The sequence below is a fragment of the Vombatus ursinus genome, unplaced genomic scaffold (assembly GCF_900497805.2).
Source record: "Vombatus ursinus unplaced genomic scaffold, bare-nosed wombat genome assembly UNPS02000749.1, whole genome shotgun sequence".
Taxonomy (NCBI): domain Eukaryota; kingdom Metazoa; phylum Chordata; class Mammalia; order Diprotodontia; family Vombatidae; genus Vombatus; species Vombatus ursinus.
The window spans coordinates 25,298,409-25,322,392 of NW_020940527.1; the positions used below are offsets into that span (position 1 = coordinate 25,298,409).

General features: G+C 41.9%; 1 protein-coding gene across 3 annotated transcripts in view; it reads left to right on the plus strand.

Annotated features, from left to right (window-relative positions):
• The window catches only part of CRTAC1 (cartilage acidic protein 1), a 182,958-nt gene that overhangs the window by 13,101 nt on the left and 145,873 nt on the right, over window positions 1-23,984 (plus strand). For all 3 annotated transcript variants that reach the window (XM_027857080.1, XM_027857066.1, XM_027857072.1), the window contains exon 2: window positions 21,402-21,595. In XM_027857080.1, coding sequence (XP_027712881.1) covers window positions 21,402-21,595 — 194 coding nt within the window. The remainder of the gene's footprint in view (window positions 1-21,401; window positions 21,596-23,984) is intronic.

Below are 23,984 nucleotides of genomic sequence, written 5' to 3' on the forward strand. Positions count from 1 at the left end.
AACTGCTCTCCCTGAAGTTACAAACCATCTTTGTTAACAACCATATCTGAAGGTCTTTGCTCAGTCCTCATCCTTCTCAATGTCTCTGATGCTCTGGACTTTGGTAACCAACCTGTCTTCCTGCATGCTCTGTCCTCTCTGGAGTTTTGTGACATCATTCTCTCCTGGGTCTTATCCTACCTGTTTGGCTGCTCTGTGTCTATCTCCTTTACTGATACATCATCCACATCATGCCCCTTAACAGTAGGTATTCCCCACTGTTCCGTCTTAAACATTTTCTTTCTTTTCACTTTCTTTTGGTGACCTCATCAGCTCCCATGAATTTAGTTATCATCTTTATGTAGATGACTCACAGATCTCTAGATTTAGCTCTAGTCTCTCTCCTGAGCTTCAGTTCCACATCACCAGTTGCTTAGTGGATATTTCAAACTGGATGTGCTGGAAATCTCTCAAACTCACCATGTCCAAAACTGAAATCATTCTCTTCCCCCCCCCCCAAGCCCTCCCTTCCAAACTATCCTATTTCTTTTGAGGGTACCACCATCCTACCAATGTCTCTGGTTTATAACCCTGGCATTTCCCTTGATTCTTCACTTTTCCTCACCCCACATATCCCGTCAGTTGCCATATTTTGTTTCTATGTCTTCCACGTGACCCATTCTCTATGTTCAAACAGCTACCACCTTCAGACCTTCATCCCCTCTTGCTAGGATTGTGGCAATAGTCTTCTTGTAGGTCTTCTTCCATCCCCCCTCCAGTACCTTCCCTACAATGCTGTCCGAGTGATTTTTTCTTAAGCGTAGATCTGACCGTGTTACTCCCCTACTTAGACAATTCCATTGGTTCCCTGTTGTACCTACGATCAAGTATAAACACCTCTATTTAGCTTATAAAGCCCTTCACAACCTAGCACTGATCTATCTTTTCAGCCTCACTGGACATTATTCTCCCTTCTGTCCTCTAAAATCCAGTCAAACTGGCTTCATTTTTCCTCAAACGTTCCATTTCCCACACATTTCCTTCTCCCCATTGCCTCATAGACTTCCTCTAGCCTTCAAGGCGCTGTTTAAGTTTTTAAGATGCTTACAAACTACATCCATGGTGTCAAATAGAGACGGGGCGATAAACGAGGACCTAAAGATCCCTTCAGGCGGCGTGTTGACTTAGAAAACCACATATGAACGTTATCGGGGTTCTATTATATTTTTATTTATTTTATTAAATATATACCAATTACATTTTAATCTTGTTCTAGTCCACTGGGGAGTGTTGCGGGTAGCTGGTATGTTTGATGCCTCTATTCTACATGAATCATGTCCTGTTCCCCCTCCCACAAAATTGCTAGTACCCTTCCTGCCAAACTATTTTGTATTTAAATTACCTTGTATTTAATACAAAATACTTTGTATTTATTTGTATATACTTATATTTTTATAGTTTTTATAAATGTGTGTACGCTCGAATATGTGTGTGTATATATACACTTATTGTCTCCCATGTTAGAATGTAACTTCCTTTCCAATAGAAATTGTTTCATTCTTTGTACTTGTGCCTGGCACATAGTAGGTGCTTAAAAGTGCATGTTGATTACTTGATAATTTTCCTTCTTTCTTTCTCCTACCACCCCTACTTTCTCAAAACCTTCCCCCAAGTTTCAATATTTCTTTTCTCTGGCCTCCAGGGTTTTTTTCCCCTGAGAAATTGTACTGAACACCTTTATATTAGGTTTTTATCATCTTATCACTATATACAAGGAAACTGAGGCCCAGAGAAAAGAAAGGATTTATGTAGTAGGTCAGTGGATTCTCTTGGCATCTCACTAGATTTCATATTCTTTCTCCTAACATCCCTTTCCCATCTTAATTTTGATGCCCATTTTCTTATACTTTCCTAATTAGTGCTTCTTTATACTCATGATATCCCCATCAAATTCTTTGTTGGCTGCGTGTCACCTGTGTAGATATTCCCTCCATAGGTATAGATCCTACACCTCCAGACCTCATTCTGTGTCATTCCTCTCCATATCTTCCTATTCTTCTTCCCTAGAGGATCTGCCTACAGTATCAAACATAGGGGTCTTTCAGTATTCAGTGGAGGTGGTTCAATTCTTTCCATAGTGTATCAACTTGTTCTTTGTTGGGTGGAGATGATGAATCTTGAGCATTAACACAACAGTTAATGTTTGTAGATGCTCTAAAACTTTTGTAATTCATAGCATCTTCTTAGCATCCATGGGAACTACACCAATAAATCCACAACTATTTGAACATCTATTATCCACATAATACCAGCCTTATGCATTTCTCGATTCCTGTGCCCTTAGCAGGTATTAGATCATAGATTTTGGAAGGGACCTCAGTCCAACCTCCTCATTTTTAATGATGAGGCTCAGAGAAGGTATATGACTTGTCCAGGGTCACCCAGGTAATAAGTAACAAAGCCAAGATACAAACCCAGGTCTTTTTCTTCTAAATCCAATATTCTTTCAGGTATAGACTATTTTTTCATCTTGCCGTTATCCATTGCCTCTTGGTAGTTTCTGTATTCTGTCTTTCCATTCTCACTACCCTCCCAGAAAGGTAACTATGTGGGTGGACCTAGCTTTCAGCAAGTAGGATATAATAACATTTTGGACTTGTACACAATCTCTATTTCAGAGTTTGGGCAACTAAGTTGTAAGAGAGCAAGTTTCCTCCAGGGTGCATAAAAAATCCATAGTGGAAGCAAGCCAAATATCTGAAATGGGGAATAGAATAATACAGAGATGCCATGTGCCAGATACACTCCTAAAAAGTTTCTATGAATCAAATTTTTGTAAACTGATCATTTAAAATGCACTAGGAGAATTTGCTAAAGGTATCCACTCATGAATCTTTTGGTAAAGTAATGAATCACCCTCTTGTTTATATTTTGTGTAAATCTAAGTCCATAAATATTTGTTGAATGTAGATTGTAGGAAACAGTTGCATTGAGAGAACTCGTGGTAATAGGCATGCTTCCATCTTTGTTTTTTTCTCTTTTTCTGGCGCCCAATGAAAGTTCCTTGCCCTCTACAATTTATTTTCCCAGAGGTCATCTGGTCTATGATCTCTGCCCGAAAATGTACAAGATGATAACACTACTGGAATTACTGAACCACATCCAACAATTATTGGAAGGCCTAGAAGTTTTAATTGGTTCTATGAAAATTCAGTTTAATTCAGCTGGGTTTTATTGAGTACCTGATATGTACAGGGCACTGTGCTAAATGATGGAGATACAAAGAAAAGACCAAGTCAATCTCTGTCCTTGACATTGGGCAGAATGATGAAACAGGTAGCTCCATAGGAAAATGTTAGAAATGGGTAATTGGTTCAAAACAGGAAAGGATTCAGTTTAATATAAGAGCTAGAGCTTCAAAGGACACTAGAGGTCATCCAACCCAACTCTCTTGTTTTACAGATGAGGAAACTGAGACTCAGAGAGATAAAGTGACCTATCTTATGAGTAGTAAGTAGCAGAACTAGGATTGAAATTTAGGTCCTCTGACTCCAAAGACAGTGCTCTGCCCACTGATAATGTTCAAATTTGGTTATTGGTTGGGAGAGTGTTAGTTACAACCTTCTATTCTATAGTCCAAAGGATGTATCTAAGGACAAATTCACAGGCTTTGATGACTGATTGGATATAGGAGATAAGGGAGAAGGAAGAGTAAAAGATTTCGAAGTTTCAAGGCTAAGTGCTAGGGAAAATAGTGGTATAGTTAGCAGAAATGGGGAAGTTGGGGACTGGTTTGGGGGGAAAAGATGATTTCTTTGAACCAGCTATTCTCAAAGTGTGGTCTGGGAACCCCTGGGATCTCTAAGACTCTTTCAGAGGGTCTTCAAGGTCAAAACTATTTTCACAATGATACTAAAACATTTAATTTCTAATATCGTAATCTCAATCTATCACCCATAGAAACAAAAGCTTTTTGTGGGATCCTCAATAGTTTTTAAGAGTGTAAAGGGGTCCTGAGGCCAGAATGTTTGTGGACTGCTGCTCTAGACCATGCTGAATTGGAAGTGATAATAAGACATTGAGATGGAGATGTACAGCAGGTGATTAGAAATGCAGGTATTGATGTCAGGAAAAAGGCAAAGGAATTTGAAATTTACTAAGGGCCAATAGGGAGTTCCTGAATTTTTGAGCAGAATGACATGACTAGTTCTTATGCATAAAAAATAGTATTTTGGAAATGGCATCAATGATGGATTAGAGTCAAATTGGATGAAGATCTGTTGTTGGGTACCCCAGGGATATGTTCTTAGTCTTCTGTAATTCAACATTTTTATCAATGACTTGTAAAAAAGGCATGCTTGTCAAATTTCCAGCTGGACATTGTGCTGGGAGGGATAGTTAATATGTAGGATTACAATTAGGCTCCAAAGAGATCTCACCAGGCTAGATTGATGGGCCAAATCTAATAAAGTTAAATTTAATAGGGATAAATGTAAAACTTTGAGCTTGCAAAGTTGCTTTTTTGGAACCAAAGTACTAGAATGGGGAGAGGGGGAACCTGGCTAGGAAATGGTTCATGTGATAAAGATCAGGGGATTTTAGTAGACCTAAAATTCAGTAGACCTAAAATTCACCAGTAAGAGATGATTAAAAAAAAAAAGGCTAGTAGACCCTAGGCTGCCTTAAGAAGTATAGAGGGCAGGGTCTGTCTATTGCTTCTTTTTGTATCCCCTGTGCTTAGCACAGTGCCTAGCACACAGTGGATGCTTAATAAATGCTTATTGACTGACTGATCAGAGAAAGGGATATGATAATCCTACGGAACTTTACCTCAATTGGACCACAGCTAGACCATTTTATTTAGTTCTAGGTGCCATATCTTAGGAAGGATGTTAATGAGCTAATGAGGTCCTAGAAAAGGGAAGCTAGTATGATGAAGGGGTTGGAGACCTTGCCATAAGATGAGTGATTCAAAATCTCTAAGGATCTTCAGGTGGGAGGGGAAAGGCAGAGGGAGGACAGCATAAATATTTATAATTTTATTATAATTATAGTAAGGATATCTTTAAATATTTGGAGGATCCTCACATGGAAGGGAGATTAGACTTGTTCTTGGCTCTAGAAAGCAGAATCAAGGCAACTAGGTGGCATAGTGGATAGAGCACCAGGCCTGGAGTCAGGAAGATCTGAGTTCAAATCTGGCCTCACTTCCTTGCTCTGTGACACTGGACAAGTCATTTAACCTCTGTTTGCCTCAATTTCCTCCTCTGTAAAATGGGGGTAATAATAGCACCTACTTCCCAGGGTTGTTATGAGGATCAAATGAGATAATAATTGTAAAGTACTTAGCACAGTGCTTTGCACATAGTAGGTGCTAGATAAATGTTCGCTATTGTTAGAACAGAGGAGCAGCCATTGAAATAGCAGAGGCAGATTTGGTTTGAGGAAGAATTAAACCTGCGTAAAAGTAGAATGGAGAACTTTGGGAGGGAGTAGGTTGCCCTGTGCTAACTGTCTTCAAGCAGTAGCTGTACTGGTTATGTATGCTGCCAAGATGTAGAAGTCATATATACAACATGTCAGGTGCACATTGGACTAGATGGTCTTTGAGGACTATTCTAACTCTGAGAATTAAGGAGATCAGGAGAGAGTAGAAGCTAGAAGACCTATTAGGAGACTATAAGTTCCTTGAAGGCAGGGGCAATTTTCATTTTTATCTTTCTAGCTCTAGCATCTAGCATAGTTCCTTGCACATAGCTTGTTGAATTAACTGAGGCTACTGTAGTTACCTGAGTAGATAAATAGATAGATTAGATTGATAGACCATTTATTAAATGCTCATTACCTACCAAGCGCTGTGCTACATGTTAGGGATACAAATACAAGCTAGGGGGGCAGGTAGGTGGCACAGTGGATAGAGCACCGGCCCTGAAGTCAGGAGGACCTGAGTTCAAATCCAGCCTCAGACCAAACACTTGACACTTACTAGCTGTGTGACCCTGGGCAAGTCACTTAACCCCAACTGCCTAAGCAAAAACAAAACAAAACAAAAAAAAACAAAACAAAACAAAACAAATACAAGCTAGCAAAAGAATCCCTGCCCTCAAGAAGCCTACATTCCAATGGGTGAAGAGAATATGCAAAAGTGAGAAATTCAAGAGAGTGGCATGGTTTTGGTGCTGGTGCTGGGAGGTGAGGTGGAAGACTTGTTTCAGGCAAGATAAAGCGAAAGCTTACCTGTCTGAGTCCAAGGTAGTTCTAGGGGCAGAGTCTAAGGTTCCATGGGGGAGAAGGTGAAGATGATGACCAGAGTGGAGGTGACAGGGTTTGGAGCTGGTAGTAACAAAAGCCTGCACTATAGTTGTAACAGCAGGGATAGAGAGGAAGGGACAGATGTGAGAGCTGTGTCAGAGTTAGATTCAACAGGAGTTGGTAACTATTTGGATGTGACAGGTAAAGGAGAAGGAAGTCACAGAAAATGGTCAGATTGAAAGATGATACCACAGACAGAAACAGTGAAGCCAGAAGAAGCAGGTTCAAGAGGAAAGATAATAACTTCAAATAGAAGAGAATGGTCAGCAGCATCAAAAATGACAGAGGTTAAGGGAAAATTAGGACTGAAAAAAAGACCTTTATATGTGACAATTAAGAGGTCACTGGTGACTCTCTTAGTCATATGGGGGCAGATGCCAGTGTACAAGATTAATAGGAGAGTGGGCGGTAGAAATAATTGATATATGAGAAAAAGAGAAGAGATTTATACCATTTGGTCCTGGTTCTGTCCTCTGGAGACAATGGGTCATTAGCAGTAGGTTTCACTTCAGTGTAGAAAAGAGCTTTCTGTTAGAGCTATCCAAAAATGAAATGGACTGCCTGGTGACCTAGAGTTGACAAAGTGTTGACAAGATGACTCTCTGTCTAGGAAGATTCCTCCATTAGGTAGGAGGGTGGCCTAAATGGCTCTAGGGTCATGTCCAACTCTGAGATTATACAGTGTTTAATGAAGGCAGTGGGTATGATGACCAAATTTCTTGGTCTGGGAAAGGAAGGCAAGAAATAAGGCAGTAGATACATGGGTCTACAAAGCCATATTTCTTTTATTTTCACCAATAGAGGGAAGGGAAGGAGCATGCTTTAAAAATGGAAGGGAAGGAGCATGCTTTAAAATGGAAGGGAAAGAGCAATTCGAAAAGGAGACAGTGAAGATCCCAAAGGATGCAGGAAAGTCCAATACACAAGTAAAGAGTACCCTCAGAAAGGAGTGGGGGTACCTCTTCCTCTGAGAGAGGAGGACAGGAAGAAGGTGAGATAAAAAGGACAGATGATGAGTTCTAGTACGGCAGGATTTGTTGAACAAACTTCATGCCCTTCCTGATTTTCTCACTTTGGATTGTCCTTCGTAGTTCTTTGAACTTCTCAGAATAAGGATACAGAAGAAACCGCGGGCATTAATATTCTATATATTGACTCTTCTCTTCTCTTCTTCCTGCTGTTCTGTCCAGCTTGGAGATTTTTGTTCATTTGGATATACGTCCAGTGACTGGGCCTACGCTTGTGGTTCGTAGTGCTCTCAGTCCAGGATCCACGGCTTTCTTCTGCTGCTCTTCTTGCCTGTGTCTAATAAGTGTCTGCCTGAGCTCCACAGCCCTTCAAAAGCAGCTTTAGAAATGGCTGCAATGTTTCCCAGCTCTTCCTTTCACATGCAGGCAGGCACCAGTGGTGCAGCAACACTGCCAGCTTTCAGTCATCCCCAAACAATTGTTGGTCTTAGAAATTGCCCTAAAAGGCTGACTATTGATGCTGGTTTACTTTTTTCTACAGCAATTTCAAATGTACAAAGCATTCTCTACAACAGCCCTATAAGGTAAGGAGTGCCAGTAGTATTATTCGTATTTTACAGATGAGGGAACTGAGGCAAAGGGATGAAATGACTTGTTCATTATTACTTGGCTGGTAAAGTAACAGGGCCAGAGTGAACTTAGATTTTTCCTGATTCCAAGTCTAAGACAATCTTTCTCTTCTTTCTCCTTTTCCTTCTTCTCCTTTTCTATTTCCTCTCTTCCTCCCTTCTTTCTTTTTGTTGTCTCCCTCCTTCTTTCCATCTTCCTCCTCCTTCTTTTTCTTCTCTTCTTCCTCTTCCTGTCTCCTCCTCCTTTTTATCTTATAATTTCCTATTCATTTTCCTCCTCCTCCTCCTACTGCTTCTTCTCTTTTTCCTCTGCCTGTTTCTCATCCTCCTATGATGACGACAACAACGACTACTACTACTACTACTATTACTACTACTACTACTTCTACTGCTACTGCTACTGCTACTACTACTGCTTCTATAATTTGTAATTACAGCTGGCATTTACACAGTGCTTTAAGGTTTGCAAAGCACTAGACATGCATTGTATCATTCCATCTTCACAACAACTCTGAGACATGGCTGCTATTATCATCTGCATTTTGCTGATGAAGATGCCGGGGTTCAGAGAGGTTGTGACTTTTCTGGGGTTACCCAGCTCCTTGGTGTCTGAGATGAGGATTCAGACTCAGATCTTCCTAATTTTGAGTCCACCTTTCTATCCTCATTGCATCAATGTGCTTCTCAAACATCCATACTAGCCTGAAAATCACAAAGTCTGGGTCATTGGCTACAGGATTGCTGACCCAGTTTATCAAAGTCGTTAATCATAAAACTAGTCCAACCCTCTCATTTTGCAGACCGAAAAACTAAGACCAAGGGAAGTAGAGAGACTTATTCCCAGGCCACATAGATAGTAAGTGGCAGAGTCAGTATTCAAACCCAGATCCTTCAGGGTCCACACCCAACAGCCTTTCCACTGCCCTACACTGCCCCATCCCTGAAGCTACAGTTCATTGAATTCGGGTGCCAGTAGCCTACTGATGTTTAAAGATGCTGGTGGACTTAAGGATGTACTATATAAGTACAAAGACTAAGTACATAAGGTATTTTTAATGAATTAATTTTATTACTTTATTTCAGTCCTCCAAATTTTGTCAATGTGGGCACTTCTTTCACTAGTGTAGATTGCAAACCCTTCATGCTTCTGTATGTGGTCTTCATGAGTTTCTGTTGTTGAAAAATTCATAACCAGTGGCGGCCAAACTTTTGGATATGAGTTTTTCCAAAATTAGCTATACTGGTCTGCCACCGACAAACATACAGGCCCATTTGCTAAGGCTCTCTAGCTTTGTAAGACCATGTGGAGCTCATGCTCTGCTGGCATAGACTTCAAGAACCCCAACTCACCTTCCTGACACAATGAGGCATTACTTACTGCTAATTTTCTATATGCTTTAATATTCAAATGGGTTCATGATTTTATCAAGGGAGGTCTTTCATCCAACAATGCAGATTATAGTTCATCCATCCCTGCTCATCCTGTGCAGCCTTTGTTAATATCATTCCATGATGTTATCATAGGTGGTCTACCCAATATAGTCCAGTGGGCTGAGCCTTCCTCAGTTTCCCTTGATGTCATCAAGTAGAGCTGCCACTGCAGTGCACAGGTCGTTCACCAGTTATTCTTTTCTCTTGCTTCATGACCAGCCCATCTTCTTTCATTCATCCCTTTCTTTGTCCACACCTGTGGCTCTGGAAGTACTTCATAATTCCCTATTTGTAGTGTGCTGAAGCCTGCTCCCACCCACCATGTGCCTCTCCTTTACCCTCTGGGTGAGAGTCATTTTCAATTCTTCAGCGACTGTAGACTTCCATGACTCAGAGCCTTACAACAACACTGGTAGAATGTCGGTCTTAAAAAGATGGGTCTTTGTTTCAGAGAGAACTTTTCTCTATAACTCAACAGGTTCAATCATTTATTGTCACTTGGAATGAGCTTTCTGATGCCAGCCCAATAAAATGTGGTTTTCCTCTAAGGTCAATATCATTGGAACCCCTCCTTCCTTCCCCAAAACTTTGCAGGTAGCTTTGTTATACCTTGCTGACTGAAAACATTCTTTCCATAAAACCAACCAGGTTGGCCAGAAATTTCTGCCATAAAACCAATTATTTTTTTGTCTGAGATCCCATACACTTTGTCTGAAGAACTATGTATCTAAGAGATCAGTCATTTTAAGCCAAGGGCCCACCAAGTCACAAATGACTATAGCTGATCTGTTTTATATTTTAGCAATGAAGTTACTGTTTTATTGTTTCATATGTAATGTGTGCTGGGAATTAACCTCATAAATTTACTTTCTAAATAACCCTTGTATGTTTTATATTCCTCTCTTCACAAAACCAGCTGAATGTGTTACCAGTAATCTAGAATAATAGCCATTATTTGGAGGAGGGGTGGGACAGAGAAAATTATTTTCCTTTCCGCTTTTCCTCCAATCTCCTTCCCAGCTCCCCACAATCAACAAAGGCAAATGAAATTTACTTCTCTATTCCTAGTGTCCAGTTGGATTGAGGGTCAGCCCCTTGTAGATTCAGCCCAAGAAGGTTCATGTGTAATTGATTTCCAGACCTCAGCCTCACACATTCTAGTCTCTTCAGTCTTAAACTGACCATTTCAGGAGATATTTTGGAACAGGTCCACGCTGGTATAGATATAAAGTTCTGGAAGTCAATTTGGAACTGAACTCACCCCAGTAGAGTGAGAGGACACCTTTGTAGACCTTCTCCAGAGATTTATCACTAGAAAATGTACCTACAAACTGGCCACTTACCCATCAATTATTAGGCATTGAAGGGACTTATGATTTCATTGGCATAGGGAACTCCTTAGCAAGCAAACTTCTTCTGCCAGTGCAGGTTGGCACCTTCGCTGCGACTTGTATTCTTGGAAGTGGTTGAAAGGCACCCAGAGGATTCAGTTTTCACCTAGAGAAGTTAAATGACCTACCCAGGGGCATGCAAGCCAGGTCTTCCAGGCTTTAAGGTCATCCTATAATCTCCTGGAAAAGTCATTACTGGCTGTTTGGAGGCAGAACATAAAATGTGAGAGTGAAGTTCCTTTCCTGAAAGTTCTTACATGTTAAAGCAAGAGTCCTTAACTTTTTGAGGTCATGGACCCTTTTGGTAGTCTGGTAAAGCCAGTCTATACCCCTTCTTAGAATCATGTTTTTAAAAGCATAAAACAAAATAAATATTAGAGCTACAAAGGAAGACAATTATATTGAAATGCAGTTATTAAAATATTTATTTAAAAAAACCAAGAACCCATGTTAAGAAGCCTAATAATAAAAAGATAAATTATGTGTAGCATACATATCTTATAATATATTATTAAATAATATATATTATACATAATTTGTACGTATATGTGTGTATATATATATACATACATTATATATATATATATATATATAATGTATGTGTATGTGTTTGTATGTATGAGGCAGCTATGTGGTACAATGGATAGGTTGCTGGACCTGGAGTCAGAAAGACTTGAATTCAAATCCTTCCTCAAACACTTATATGACCCCAGGCAAGTCATTTAACTTCTCTCTGCCACAATTTTCTCATTTGTAAAATAGAAATAATAATAGTACCTTATGTCTCAGAGTTGTGAAGAGCAAAAGAGATAAATATGTACAGCATTTTGCAAATCAAAGAGCTATATAACTGCTATTATTATGATTATGATTATTTTCAAAGCATTAGAACTTTGCATTCCATCCCATTCCAGTTTTTGCTCTGGGTGCCATCATATCGATAGTGTCACTGCTTCTGGAAAGGGTAGGCCAGTTGACTACCATATGGATCACTATCTGTGACTCTCTAGACACTCCCATTAAAGGCCACATCTCTCTTGGCTTTCCTTCATTTGAATATAAGCTTCCTGAGGGCAGAGACTCTCTAACTTTTTGTATTTGTTTCCTCGGTGATTAGTGCAGTGCCTGGATTGTAAGTGCTTAATAACTGTTTTTCCATTCATTCCTTCCTTTACTCAGTCCCCATTCTCTACTCTGATTGATAGTAGATCTAATAGGAAGAGTTTGGGGTTTAGTCTGACCACCTGAGTTCAGGTCTGGGCTTTTGTCCTAAATGTGTGATTTGGGGGAACTCATGTAACCTCTGTGAGCCTTAGTTTCCTTTTCTGAAAAATGGGGTTAACAATATTTGCACTGCTTGCCTTTACAGGCTAGGTTGCTGTAAAGAAAAGTGCTTTGTAAACATTAAAATTCTATATAAATGTGAACCATTATTTTTGAACTTTGCAAATGTTAGAGTTCAAAGCAGTGCAAATATTCTGTACTGACAGGTTCTTCTGGGGGATGTGGTGGGAGGGAAAAGCATTTGTACAGTATCCTGGAACTTTTGTCATGGGCAGATTTTTGGTTATACTACCTTATTGGCATTATTTCATAAACTCTCAAAATTGGAAGGGACTTGAGAAGACATGTAGTCCAATCTGTGCCTGAGCAAGAATCCTTTCTAAAACTTAACCAACAAGTAGTTATCTAGCTTCTCTTTGAAGACCTCCAGCCCATGGTATGTTGGTAAATGTTTAACAATCAGCTTTCCATGAGAGAAGGGGAAATGTATCTGACACACTTTTGAGTTTAATCTGCTTAAACATACTTAAAAAGTTTAATTTTTTACATTTTATTCTTCACTTCCTTAAGTCTAGACAATCAACAAAATAATAAATCAAGCCTTGGCTTGTAGCATCTGCTGATTTCCAAGGTATAAAGGCTCATGCTGAAAAACAACAATTAGTTCTAAGAGGCAGTTAGAGCTGGCTCCTGCATACTCCTGCCTCCAGTGCAAAAAAAAAAACAAAAACAAAAACAAAAAAAACCCCTATTTTGAAAGAACTCATTCTGAAGAAGGGTTTGGTTTTACCTTGGTTTTCTTACCTGAGGCCTAAATTTGCCTCACAGCCTCTACCCCTTGCTACTAGTTTGACCTTCAGGGGCCTAACAGAATAAATTTAATTATTCTTTTAAGTATTCAAATATTTTAAGATAGCCCATCACATCTTCCCTAAGTGTTCCCTTCTTTGGGCTCCATATCTCTAGTTCCCTCGAGTGATGCCCATAAGACAGAAACTTATTTGCCAGCCTCTTCATCCTGGTTGCCCCTAGGCTGGACACTTTTCAGCTTATCAGTTTCCTTCCTAGAATGTGGTTCCCAGAATTGGACTCAGTACACTCCAGATGTAGTCTGATAAAGTCAGAATATGGCAAGTCTATCACCTCCCTGATCCTGGACACTGCCTCTCTCAATGCAGCCCAATAGTGCATTTTGGGGAGGGTTGGGGGCAATCTTGTTGAACTACTGACTCATGGTGAGTTTGTAATCCACTAAAATTCCCCAGTCTTTTAGGAATTGTTGTCTAGTTATAAATCCCCAACTTTCAGCTGATGAAGTTGATTTTTTGAACCCATATGTAAAACTTTACATTTACTGATGATGGAAGAGGGTGAGTAAGTCAACTGGGCCTCAGCCCCCTTAACCACTGAGAAAACAGATACTAAGTCACTCCCTACATGGTCACTGGGCCCCAGCCCATAACCACATTGCTCCTTGCTCCCCCCTCCCTGAAACCCTATTCTTAGCAAATACAGCCAGGGTCTGATGTGGCTGCCATTCTGGGTGGGCCCCCAGTCCCTAGACCTCTCCCTACTGGGCTATAGAACTACCTTTGTTTACTAGCAAGCCTATTGTCCACTGGCTAGCAAACTTTCCTCTTCCTCCTCTTATAATTGCAGTGGTTCAGAGTTGAGGGCTGTCTAAGTAAACATTTCCCTCTCTACTCATCCCTACCCACCTCAGCCCAACATCTCATGAGAGTTTGTGCTTCTCTGCCATCTCCTCCATTGTTCCCTAGGGGACTCTTGTTTTATTGTTAACAAATTGCCTTTCTTGGTAGACCTCTCCCTCTCTCACTCCTTTCATCTTTTTGTATTCATGGAAACCTCGCTCCACAGAAGATAGTACTTGGCTCAGACTTCCTCTCCACCCCAACCCCCTGCCCAGGTATTTGGGTCCCTTCAAACACCCCAGATTCATAGTTTATCAATCTCCTCAACTCCCACGATCTGCATTGTCGTTCTGCCTCAGCCACATACAGGGCCAGTCATGCTCTTGATCTCATTGTCACGCATCCACATTCTATTTCTGCAATTCAGAATTCTGAAATGCTTCTGACTATAACCTCCTGTCCTTCTGTCTGTCCTTGCACCTCGCTCCTCCTAAGCCTCCTCTTATCGGAACCAACCCCTTCAGTCACTCCACGTACCCTGCTTTGGCCTCACTTCCTCCCTTAGAATTAACCAGTTAACACTGCCCTCTGTCTTAGAATTCCTTATTCCTTTGTCCTAGCATTGCTCATGTCTTTCCAAACTTCATCTCTGGGTTATCTCCAGCATTCACCTCCTCTGTTCCTCCTCCTCATTTGCTTAACACTGTTGGTGGAAGCCATTCAACAGTGCTGATTGGAGCCATTATTAATTTGCATTGCCTAATCTCAACTGGGCCTTCATTGTAATGTTGTTCCCATGTGGGGCTCTTGCTTTCCCCGAAGTGGCTATTCTAAATGTTCTCTCTCATCAAGCCACCTACACTTTCTCCTTTCCTTGTTCTTTCAGCAGAGGACCTCACCTAATACTTTACTGAGAAAATAAACATCATTATTCCTTGGAAGCTCCTTCTACTCAATCCTACACCTCAAATTCCCTCAACATCATCTGCCTTCCTCTTCTACTTTGTTCCAATCTTAGAGGAAGAGGTTGCCAATACATCCCCTCCTGACTACTTAGATCATTCTCTCTGGCTCCTTCCCTAATGTCTACAAACATGCTGAGATTTCTCTCATTCTTAAACCTTCATCTAATCTTGCCCGGCCCTCCAGACAATCATCCTACATCTCTCCTCCTTTTTGATACTAACCTCCTAGAAAAACCATCTCTGAACATGCCCTCTACTTCCTCACCTCTCACTTCTTTACCGATTGTGATATGGTTCCCCATCCATAAAACCCCACTAAGATTACCCCTTTCAAGGTCCCAATTACTGGGTTTTTGATTTATTTGTGTATGTGTTATAGCGCAGGGGTGGGGAACCTGTGGCCTCAAGGCCACATGTGGTCCTCTAGGTCCTCAAGTGTGGCCCTTTGATTGAATTCAAACTTCATAGAACAAATCCTCTTAATAAAAGGATTTGTCCTGAGACTATAAAATAGCCTCTCTAGGAAAACAAGTTCCTCGAGGGCAGGGAACGCTTCATTTTTGTATTTGTATCTCCAGTGACTTGCACATAGTAGGCTCTTAATAGATATTCATTGAATGAATTAGGTACATTTTATCCAACCTGTCAACGTCTTTGAGAATCCTGACCATCTTCCCGTGCATCGACTCTCCTTCCCAACACTGTATCATCTGCAGATTTGATAAGTGTGTTCCCTGTGACTTTACCTGAGTCAGTGGTCAAAGTTTTAAATAGCATGGGGTCAATGGACACAGATCCCCAGAGCACTCCACTGGAGACCTCCTTCCAAGATGGCACCAAGTCCCATCCAAGTCAGCAAGCCAGCCGTTCAACCAGCTCTGAATTCGCCTAATTGTGCTGTCATCTACCTTACATCTCTAGTTTGTCCCAAGAATAGCAGGACAGACTTTGTCGAGTACTTTGCTTAACCCAGTTAAACTGTGTTTATACCATTCCCCTGACCTATCAGTCTAGTGACCTCATTCCCCCCCCAAAAAAGGAAAAAAAAAATAATCTAAAATGATTTGTTCTTGGTTACCTGGTACTTCTATAAGTTGTAGAGTTCTCTAAGTGTGAACCATTTTAAAAAATTATTACTTAAGTAATTTAAGTGACTTAATATGGTCCCATACCCTAATTCTTCTTTATGAGTGAACAGTGTTATTAAAACCATACTATGTGGTAGTTAAGGAATTAATGTAGACATACACATGTACACAGTATGAAGACACAGGTGGGTAGGTGGATTTCACCTTCCTTCACTGTATCCTTGGCAACACCAGTGCTAGGGAAAGAAGGATGACATTTATTAACAGTGTTTTCCTGTCCTGTCCTATGCTGGCCCTAAAGCTCTCTACCTTTTGTCTACTCCCCTGTTAGAGGGGAAGAAAAGAGTTTTTATACTTGTTCTTCTCTACTACCACCCTCCATTTCCCAACTGTTAAGATGTGTAGGGTCTGTCTCCACTTCATATGGCCAATTAGAGCTGCTCACTTCTGGAACTTCACACCCTGGGCTCTTTTCATATGCTAGGCCTCGGGAGGAAGTGATCTGTAGTAACTACCTCACCCTTCTCAGTGAACAGGACCCGTGACTCTCTATCCTTCCTTCCCTAATTCCTTACCAAGGACCCCATTCTCACTTTGGGAGCAAGTCTGGAAATACAGTAAGTGCTACTTAGTTTGTTTTAGGTTAAAAGAAGTGGTTCCTGATGAAATTACAAGTAAAATGGTTGGTAAAGGCAGTCCTTCCCTTTTCCTTCTTGTCTTGTCACTTTGTCGTTCTCTTCTTCCCTGTTCCCTTGTTTATGTTCCACCTGACTCGTTTGGCCAGTCTTCCCTTTTCCTTCTTGTCTGGTCACTTTGTCGTTCTCTTCTTCCCTGTTCCCTTGTTTATGTTCCACCTGACTCGTTTGGCCAGAGTGCAAGGAATCTGATAGTTAGGGAGTGCCCACTGCTGGGCACCCTTTCTAGGAATGAGCTCAGCTGGTACCATTCAGACAGGCAGCCCTTGGCTGAATCTGGAGCACAACTCTCATCATAGCTTATTTCCCCGGTTCTGGCACATACTTTATGGAGACACAGGAGTAATGCAAGCAGGGGAGTGCTAAAACCAACTTGGACCAGCTCATAAGAGCCAATTGTTAAATTTTCACTGTGATCATTTACACTTCGGAAATTGGAAAATGCTACAAATCAGGGCTCGATTTATTGTTTTGTTGATGGTTTAGACTTCAGAAAGTGATGGAGAAAATGTTAGTAGTCTTGATTACTGTGTAAATAAGTGTCACAGAAATAATCTTTATGATAATAAAGATTAAACTTAAAATTGCATACCATGTTTTTGGAGAGCTGATTATTAAACAAGGCATAGCCCATACACTGCTATGGAAACTCATGATTTTATGCACCACAGTGATAAAGGAGGGGAAGATGCCAAGATCAAACACTAGCCACCACAGCTGCACCACTGCTCCCAACCTCAACTGATCCCCTTGCCTTTCTACTCCCAACTCATCCTCTCATGGTTTTCTGATCTGTAAAATGGGGATTTGCAAGGCACTTTACATGCCTTACCTCACGTGAGAACTCTCACCAAACACTCTCTTACCGCCATGTTTAGGCTACTTAGAGCCAAGAGACATCAGTTCCCTTCCCACTATCTGTTTCTTTTTAAATAGCTGTCCTTCACTTCCTGTAGTCTGTAGACCTGTCACTAGATATTATGCCCGGTGTAAGGTGCCAGCAGCACAGTCTTCCAGCTCTAGACCATGTAGCAGCCCATTTTCTGTACCACACTGACATAGGAGTTTTCTTTCCCTCTCATCTCTCCTCCTGTGGAGCAGGGCCAACACATCAAGAGAAAGAGAAGAGTGGCTATTCACAGCAAAATAGAGGACTGCTGAGAATGACTTGTTCTGATAATACATAATCCATTCCCTAATCGCTTATAATAATAGCTAGCAATTGTATAGTTCTTTCTGATTTGCAAAGCACTTTACGTATGTTGTCTTTTGATCCTTACAATAGTATTCAATTGGGAGGTAACAACTCTGAGAAGTTGTAACTATTATTGTACCCATATTAAGAGACAAAGAAACTGAGGCTGAGGAGAGGTTACATGACTCCCCCAAGGTCACACACTAGTATGTGTCTATGGCAGAATTTGAACTCAGGTCTTCTTCACTCCCAAGTCCAGCACTCCATCTACTACACTACCTAGCAACCTCAAGTTAATCAGGAATTGCAGAAAATTGGTAGCCACTCCTATTCTAGGATACAATCAATGACTTCCTTGTTACCCGTGAGGAAATAACTGTGTAAACGTGTTTAAATGTCTTCAAGAAGCAAGTAAACATGCCAGGGGGCTAGAATGCCTGGCTTGGAATCAGGAAGACTTGAGTTCAAATTTGACCTTAGAAGCTTATGGTACGCTGTGTAGTCTAAGTAGTCTAAGTAGCATGAGTAGTATACGCTTCTGGGCAACTCACTTAACCTCTGTCTGCCTCAATTTTATCATCTGTAAAACAGGGATAATAATAGCATCTACATCACACGCTTGTTTAACATGGGGGGAAAAGTTGGGTCTGGGTTTGAGAACGACAAGGGCTGAGTGGAGGCAATGTGTTGGTAGAACAGAATCATAGCCTTTAAAAGCTGGACATCATGGTAAGGATCAATCAGGCCATTTTATACAGCAGAGAAGCAAAGCCTTAGATTCCTCATTTGCAAAAGGGGGGAGGGAGGTTGGACCAGAAGACCACCAAGGTCTCTTCCAACGCTCAATCAATGATCCTATGACAATATAGCTACCTTAACATCAATATAAATTCATTTAATGAATGGACAGAGTGAAAGTTACAATCTGTCACAAAATTAAAGTGCTATCACTGAGTGGTAAAGTTCTTGAATTAGGTTTATCTCATATTCTTTTGTGGTGGATTGTAAAAGATGCTGGATTTGGAATTATGAGGATCTGGGTTCAAATCCTGACTGGGGGACTTTAGATGATATTATTATTATTATTGATTGATTGATTTATATAGCACTTTAAGATTTGCAAGGCACTTTACATGCCTTATCTCACATGAGCCTCACAACAACCCTGTGAGTTAGACCCATTTCACAGATGTGTCTGAGAGAAGTTAGGTGACATTCCCATAGTCATACAGATAATATGTGTCAGAGGGAGGATTCATGCCTAATATAACTGAATCCAAGTCCAATACCAACCATTATTCCACCTTGGACTTAACTTCTCAGAACCTCAGTTTCCTCATCTGTAAAAAGAGAGTGTTGAATTAGATGATCCCCAAGAGCTCTCTATCACCAACTCTGTGACCCCCTAAAGCAACAAAGTGAAAGCTGTTATTCCCTATGGATTTCCTAGCAATTTGGGGCGCCTCACTCAATGGAACATCCATTATTTTCCTTTTGAAGATGACATTAGAATCTTTTTTTTCTAAGAATTGTCTTAGAAGCAATTTTCTGACCAGTATTTGAAGTCTGAAGGATTTACAGCTTTAAGGGACCTTAGAGGTCATCTGGTCTGACTTATAGGTGAGGAAACTGAGGCCAGAGGGGTAAAGCTCTGTTTTTACTTTTCCTCTTGGGAGATGTCTTTTCTTATGATCTTGGGATTCAGATCCAGGACGAATGTGACTATGGGTAGGTCACTCAACCTCTCACAGTTTTCTCATCTGTAAAATGGGGGTGATGTCTGTCATAATCAACTCACAAGATTGTTGTGAGGGTCAAATGAAAATAAATATAAAGTGCTTTAGAAACCTTATAATACTCTATTAATGTTAGCTATTATTATTATCTCCTCCAACCTGCCTCGTTTTATGGATGGGGAACCTGGTCCTCCAAGAGGTTAAATGATGTGCATCCCGGGCCATTGCCACTTGTCCTGACTTTTGTCCTGCCACTGGACTTAGATGACTCAGGAAGAGAGAGTGAGGCTGACGACTTTGTGCTTTACCCAAATCCAATTCACGGCCAAGTCAGGGCATCGCCCTGTGACGTCATTGGTCCTCTTCGAAAATGAAGGATGAACAACAGTGGAAAAAAAGGCTCTGGAGTCAGAGGACCTAGGTTCAAATCCCATCTCTGACACTTAACTTCCTATGTGGCTTTAGGCTAGTTAGTAACCTTTCAAAAAAATGAGGAGGTTGTATTATGTGGCCCATTCTGCTTGTAAACTTGCAGTCCCGTGACTTGCCCATGGCCACCTAGCTAGGAAGTGCCTGAGCTGGGCCTGGATCGTGTTACTCTAGCGAAGCAGCACAGTCCTCTGGCCCTGGTGAGCCCCTAGCTGCTCCCCGAGTTATTAAAGACTCCCGCCTCGTTAGAGGCTTGTGCGTCTGCTGTCTTCATTTGTATTCGCCTTCATTAAGACATCAGTCTGACTCAGACCCAGATCTTGCTGGCTGATTTCTCCCGAATGCTCTGACATGCCAGCAGGATTTGTTCCATCCAAAAGAGGTGAGGTGCCTTCTGGAAGCTAGCAGCCACGACATCCCCTTGGGGGGATTTGGTCTGGGCAGCAGTTGTGGGATGGGTTCCAGCTGGGCCTTTAGTCCCCTCAGTGCGGTTTCTTGTGCCTACCAGAATAGCCAGGTTGATGCTATCTATAGGAACTTAAGTGTCTCCCTTGATCTAGCACAGAGAGGGAAGGAGGGAGTTCCTTCTTTGGCCTTCTGCATCTGTCTCTTGGGTGAGTGCCATCCCTTCCCATGGCCCCAGGCAGCTTGGCAACACTGTGAGTTATGTTAGAGATATAATAATGAATTATACAATGTATTATACATAATTAATTTATAATAAAACACGCATAAGATGGTTTAATTTCTCCAAGTGACTGATGCAGTGCCAGCTAGATTCTGCTGGAATGTCTGCCCTGGCTGCAATGACTTTGTTTCCTGGTTTTAAAGGTAGGGACCTGGGCAGGGGGTGGAAGCTGGCTCAGACAGGTATCAAATAGTAAATTCCTTCTTGGCTGCTTGTTGGAATGTTGTTGTTCAGTCTTTTTCAGTCATATTTGACTCTTTGTGACCCCATTTTGGGGTTTTCTTGGCAAAGATACTGGAGCAGTTTGCCATTTCCTTCTCTAGCTTATTTTACAGATGAGGAAACTGAGGCAAACAGGGTTAAGTGACTTGCCCAGGGTCACACAGCTAGTAAGTATCTGAGGCTGGATTTGAACTCAAAAAGATGAGTCTTCCTGACTCCAGACCTGGCACTCTATCCCCTGTGTCACCTAGCTGCTCATTGTTGGAACAAATACCATCTAAGGAAGTCTCCTTCACTGCTGCTTATCCGTAACGACTTTGGCTGCCTTGACCTGAACCTCTCGGAGACTGAGACAACATGATGCTATGGGAAGAGACCTGGATTTGGAGTCAGGGGACCTGGCCTCAAATTCATGCTCTGCTATTTATTTACTTATGTGACCCTGGGCAAGTCACTTAACTCTCTGGGCCTCAGTTTCCTCATCTGTAAAATGGAGGGCTTGGACTGGATGAATTCTGAGGTCCCTTCCAGCTTCCAATTTCTGTCCTTGCGATCTTCTGTTTCCCTTTGTCTCCTTTCATTGCTTGTATTTGAACATCCTGGTTGTTGATTAAGCTTCTTGTGTAGTGGCCGGATGTGTTTTAATCACATCCTATTTATGTGGGAAAACCTGCCTAGGCCCCCATCCTTCCCAAAATCAATGGTCTCCCTTTGAAGCTTGTTGTCCTTGGTTTCAGATGCTGCTGCTGCTGCTGCTGCCGGGGTGGTTTCTGCCCCCCAGTGAGGGGTCCCAGAGAGCCGAGCCCATGTTTACTGCAGTCACCAACTCTGTCCTGCCACCTGACTACGACAGCAACCCTACCCAGCTCAACTACGGCGTGGCCGTCACCGACGTGGACCACGACGGGGACTTTGAAATCGTGGTGGCAGGGTAGGTGCTGTCTTCTTTGCGCCTTCCACAGAGGGCCCTCTGTTTGCCTCTTGCAGAGAGAACTCCGTAAAAAAAGTCAATCCACAGCTGACTTAACCCACTGCAAACTCAGGTGCCCTGGCTCATTGAACCTCCTCCTCTTTCCACTCTGACTCCCTGGGTGTGGAGGCTGCTGGCATTTCCTTTTTGTCTGGGCAGCATAGGCCACTTTATCCTTCTTAATACCGGCTCTCCAGCCTCCTGGGGTTTCTGGAATTGTACTGGGCACAAGGAAGGTTGTTGTTATTCAGTCATTTCAGTCATATCCAACTCTTCGTGACCCCATTTAGAATTTTCTTGGTATTGCAAACAAAATTCCGAGAGACGGTTTCTGGGTATTACAGAAAAATCTATTAATGAGACTAGCCAATAATAAATAAATTAATGGTCAGTGGTTTCTCTCAGTAACGGAAGACCGAGAGGCAGGGTCTTGGGTCATCTTAAACGCCCACCTGTCTTCCTGACAGCACATTCTTGGGTCCTCTCCTGATAGGAAAAAGGCAACCCTAATTGGCAGACACTTTAGGAGGATGTGGGCTAAGGGTCCTCAGCTCCTTGTAATAAGGGGAGGAATGAGGGAATGGGCTTGGTCATGAGTTTTAGCAGCCTCCAGCAATCCAGGCAAGCAAAACCTTTCTGGATCAGGATCTCTCTGACTTTACTTCTCCTCCGTGAGTCAGGCCTCCCCAAACTCTAATGAAGGGAGTGAGATCACACAAATGGCTCTTGATAACTCTTGGTAGTGAAAACCAGCTCAGTTTAGCTTTGGTTTATGGGATAGAGAGTCCCAGGCCAGGTGCTGGGAGAGGCTGGTATGTAGCCACATTCCTCAGCTTCTGGAAATGGTTTTTCTATGTGAGCTGAAACTAAGAAGTGGGGATTTTAAACAGAGAAGGGACTATTACAAATTAATATTAATAATCAAATGATATAGCATTAAATTAATTTTACTTATTGGTAAAAATACTGGAGTGGTTGGCCATTTCCTTCTCCAGCTCATTTTACAGATGAGGAAACTGAGGCAAACAGTGTTGTGACTTAGCCCAAACCACTCCAGTATCTTTGCCTATTTGTAGATGTGAAAGAAAACTTAGAAGTCATCTAATCCCACCCCTTCATTTTACAGATGAGGAGGCTGAGGCCCGTAAAAGTGAAGTGATTCACCCAAGGTCACACGGGTAGAAATGTTGTTGTTGGGTCATTTCAGTTGTGTCTAACTCTTTGAGACCTCATTGGGGTTTTCATGGTAGGGATACTGGAGTGGTTAGCTGTTTCTTCCTCCAGTTCATTTTACATATGAGGAAACTGAGGCAAACAGGGTGAAGTGACTTGCCCAGGGTCACACAGCTAATAAGTGTCTGGGGCCAGATTTGAACTCAGGAAGATGAGTCTTCCTGACTCTAGGCCTGTCACCGAGAAAGACACCATTGTGTTTATTCTGGATGGGTGAGAAGGGTAAGTCAGGTCTTCCTTAACCCATACGTGCTGCCCTTGTAGGTGCATGCATATGGATGTAGTCTTATGCATATATGTTTTTACATATACATCTATGTACAAATATACATGTGTGGGGCCTTCTACTTCTGCAATAATGGTGGCAGAGTAAAAGAGGGCAGAGGGCGCTAAGAATGCCAGTTTTGGGACTGTGTGTAAGCCTTACTCTGAGCTGGTTGGACATAGATAAGAGCTACATGGAGTGAGAAGGTGTAGACAAGTTATCATGTGCATTTTTGTAAAGAACATTCAAATAGGTGAGATCAAAGATGGGGGGGTTGGGGGAAGGGAGAGGGGAAGGGAGAGTGAGAGGAGGAGAGAAGAAAAAGGGGGGAGGGGAAAAGGAAGAAGGAGAGAATGCATGTGTACACACACACACACACACACACACACACACACACACACACACACACACGAAGAAGGTGGTACAGTGGATAGAGACTCAGCCTCTGAGTTAGGATAAGACCCGGGCTTAAGTCCTGCCTCGGTGGCTCCTTAGTAGGAACCGTGGGCAAGCTACTTAACCTTTTGGTACCTTCAGACAACTCTCCAAGGTTTGAAGTTGCAGAGAAGGGAAGAGGAAGGGAATATGCATTTTCTAAGTGCCTACTGTGTACCAAGCACTGTGCTAAGCCCTTTGCAAACATTATCTCGTTTGATCCTCAAAACAATCCTGGGAGGGAGGTGCTATAATTCTCCCCCTCCCCATTTTATAGTTAAGGAAACTGAGGCAGACAGAGGTAAAATGACTTTGCCTAGGGTCGTCTGGCCTCAGATACTTGCTAGCTGTGTGACCCTGGGCAAGTCATTCGACCTCTGTTTGCTTTTGCACAGACTATCCTTCAGACCTGGAAAG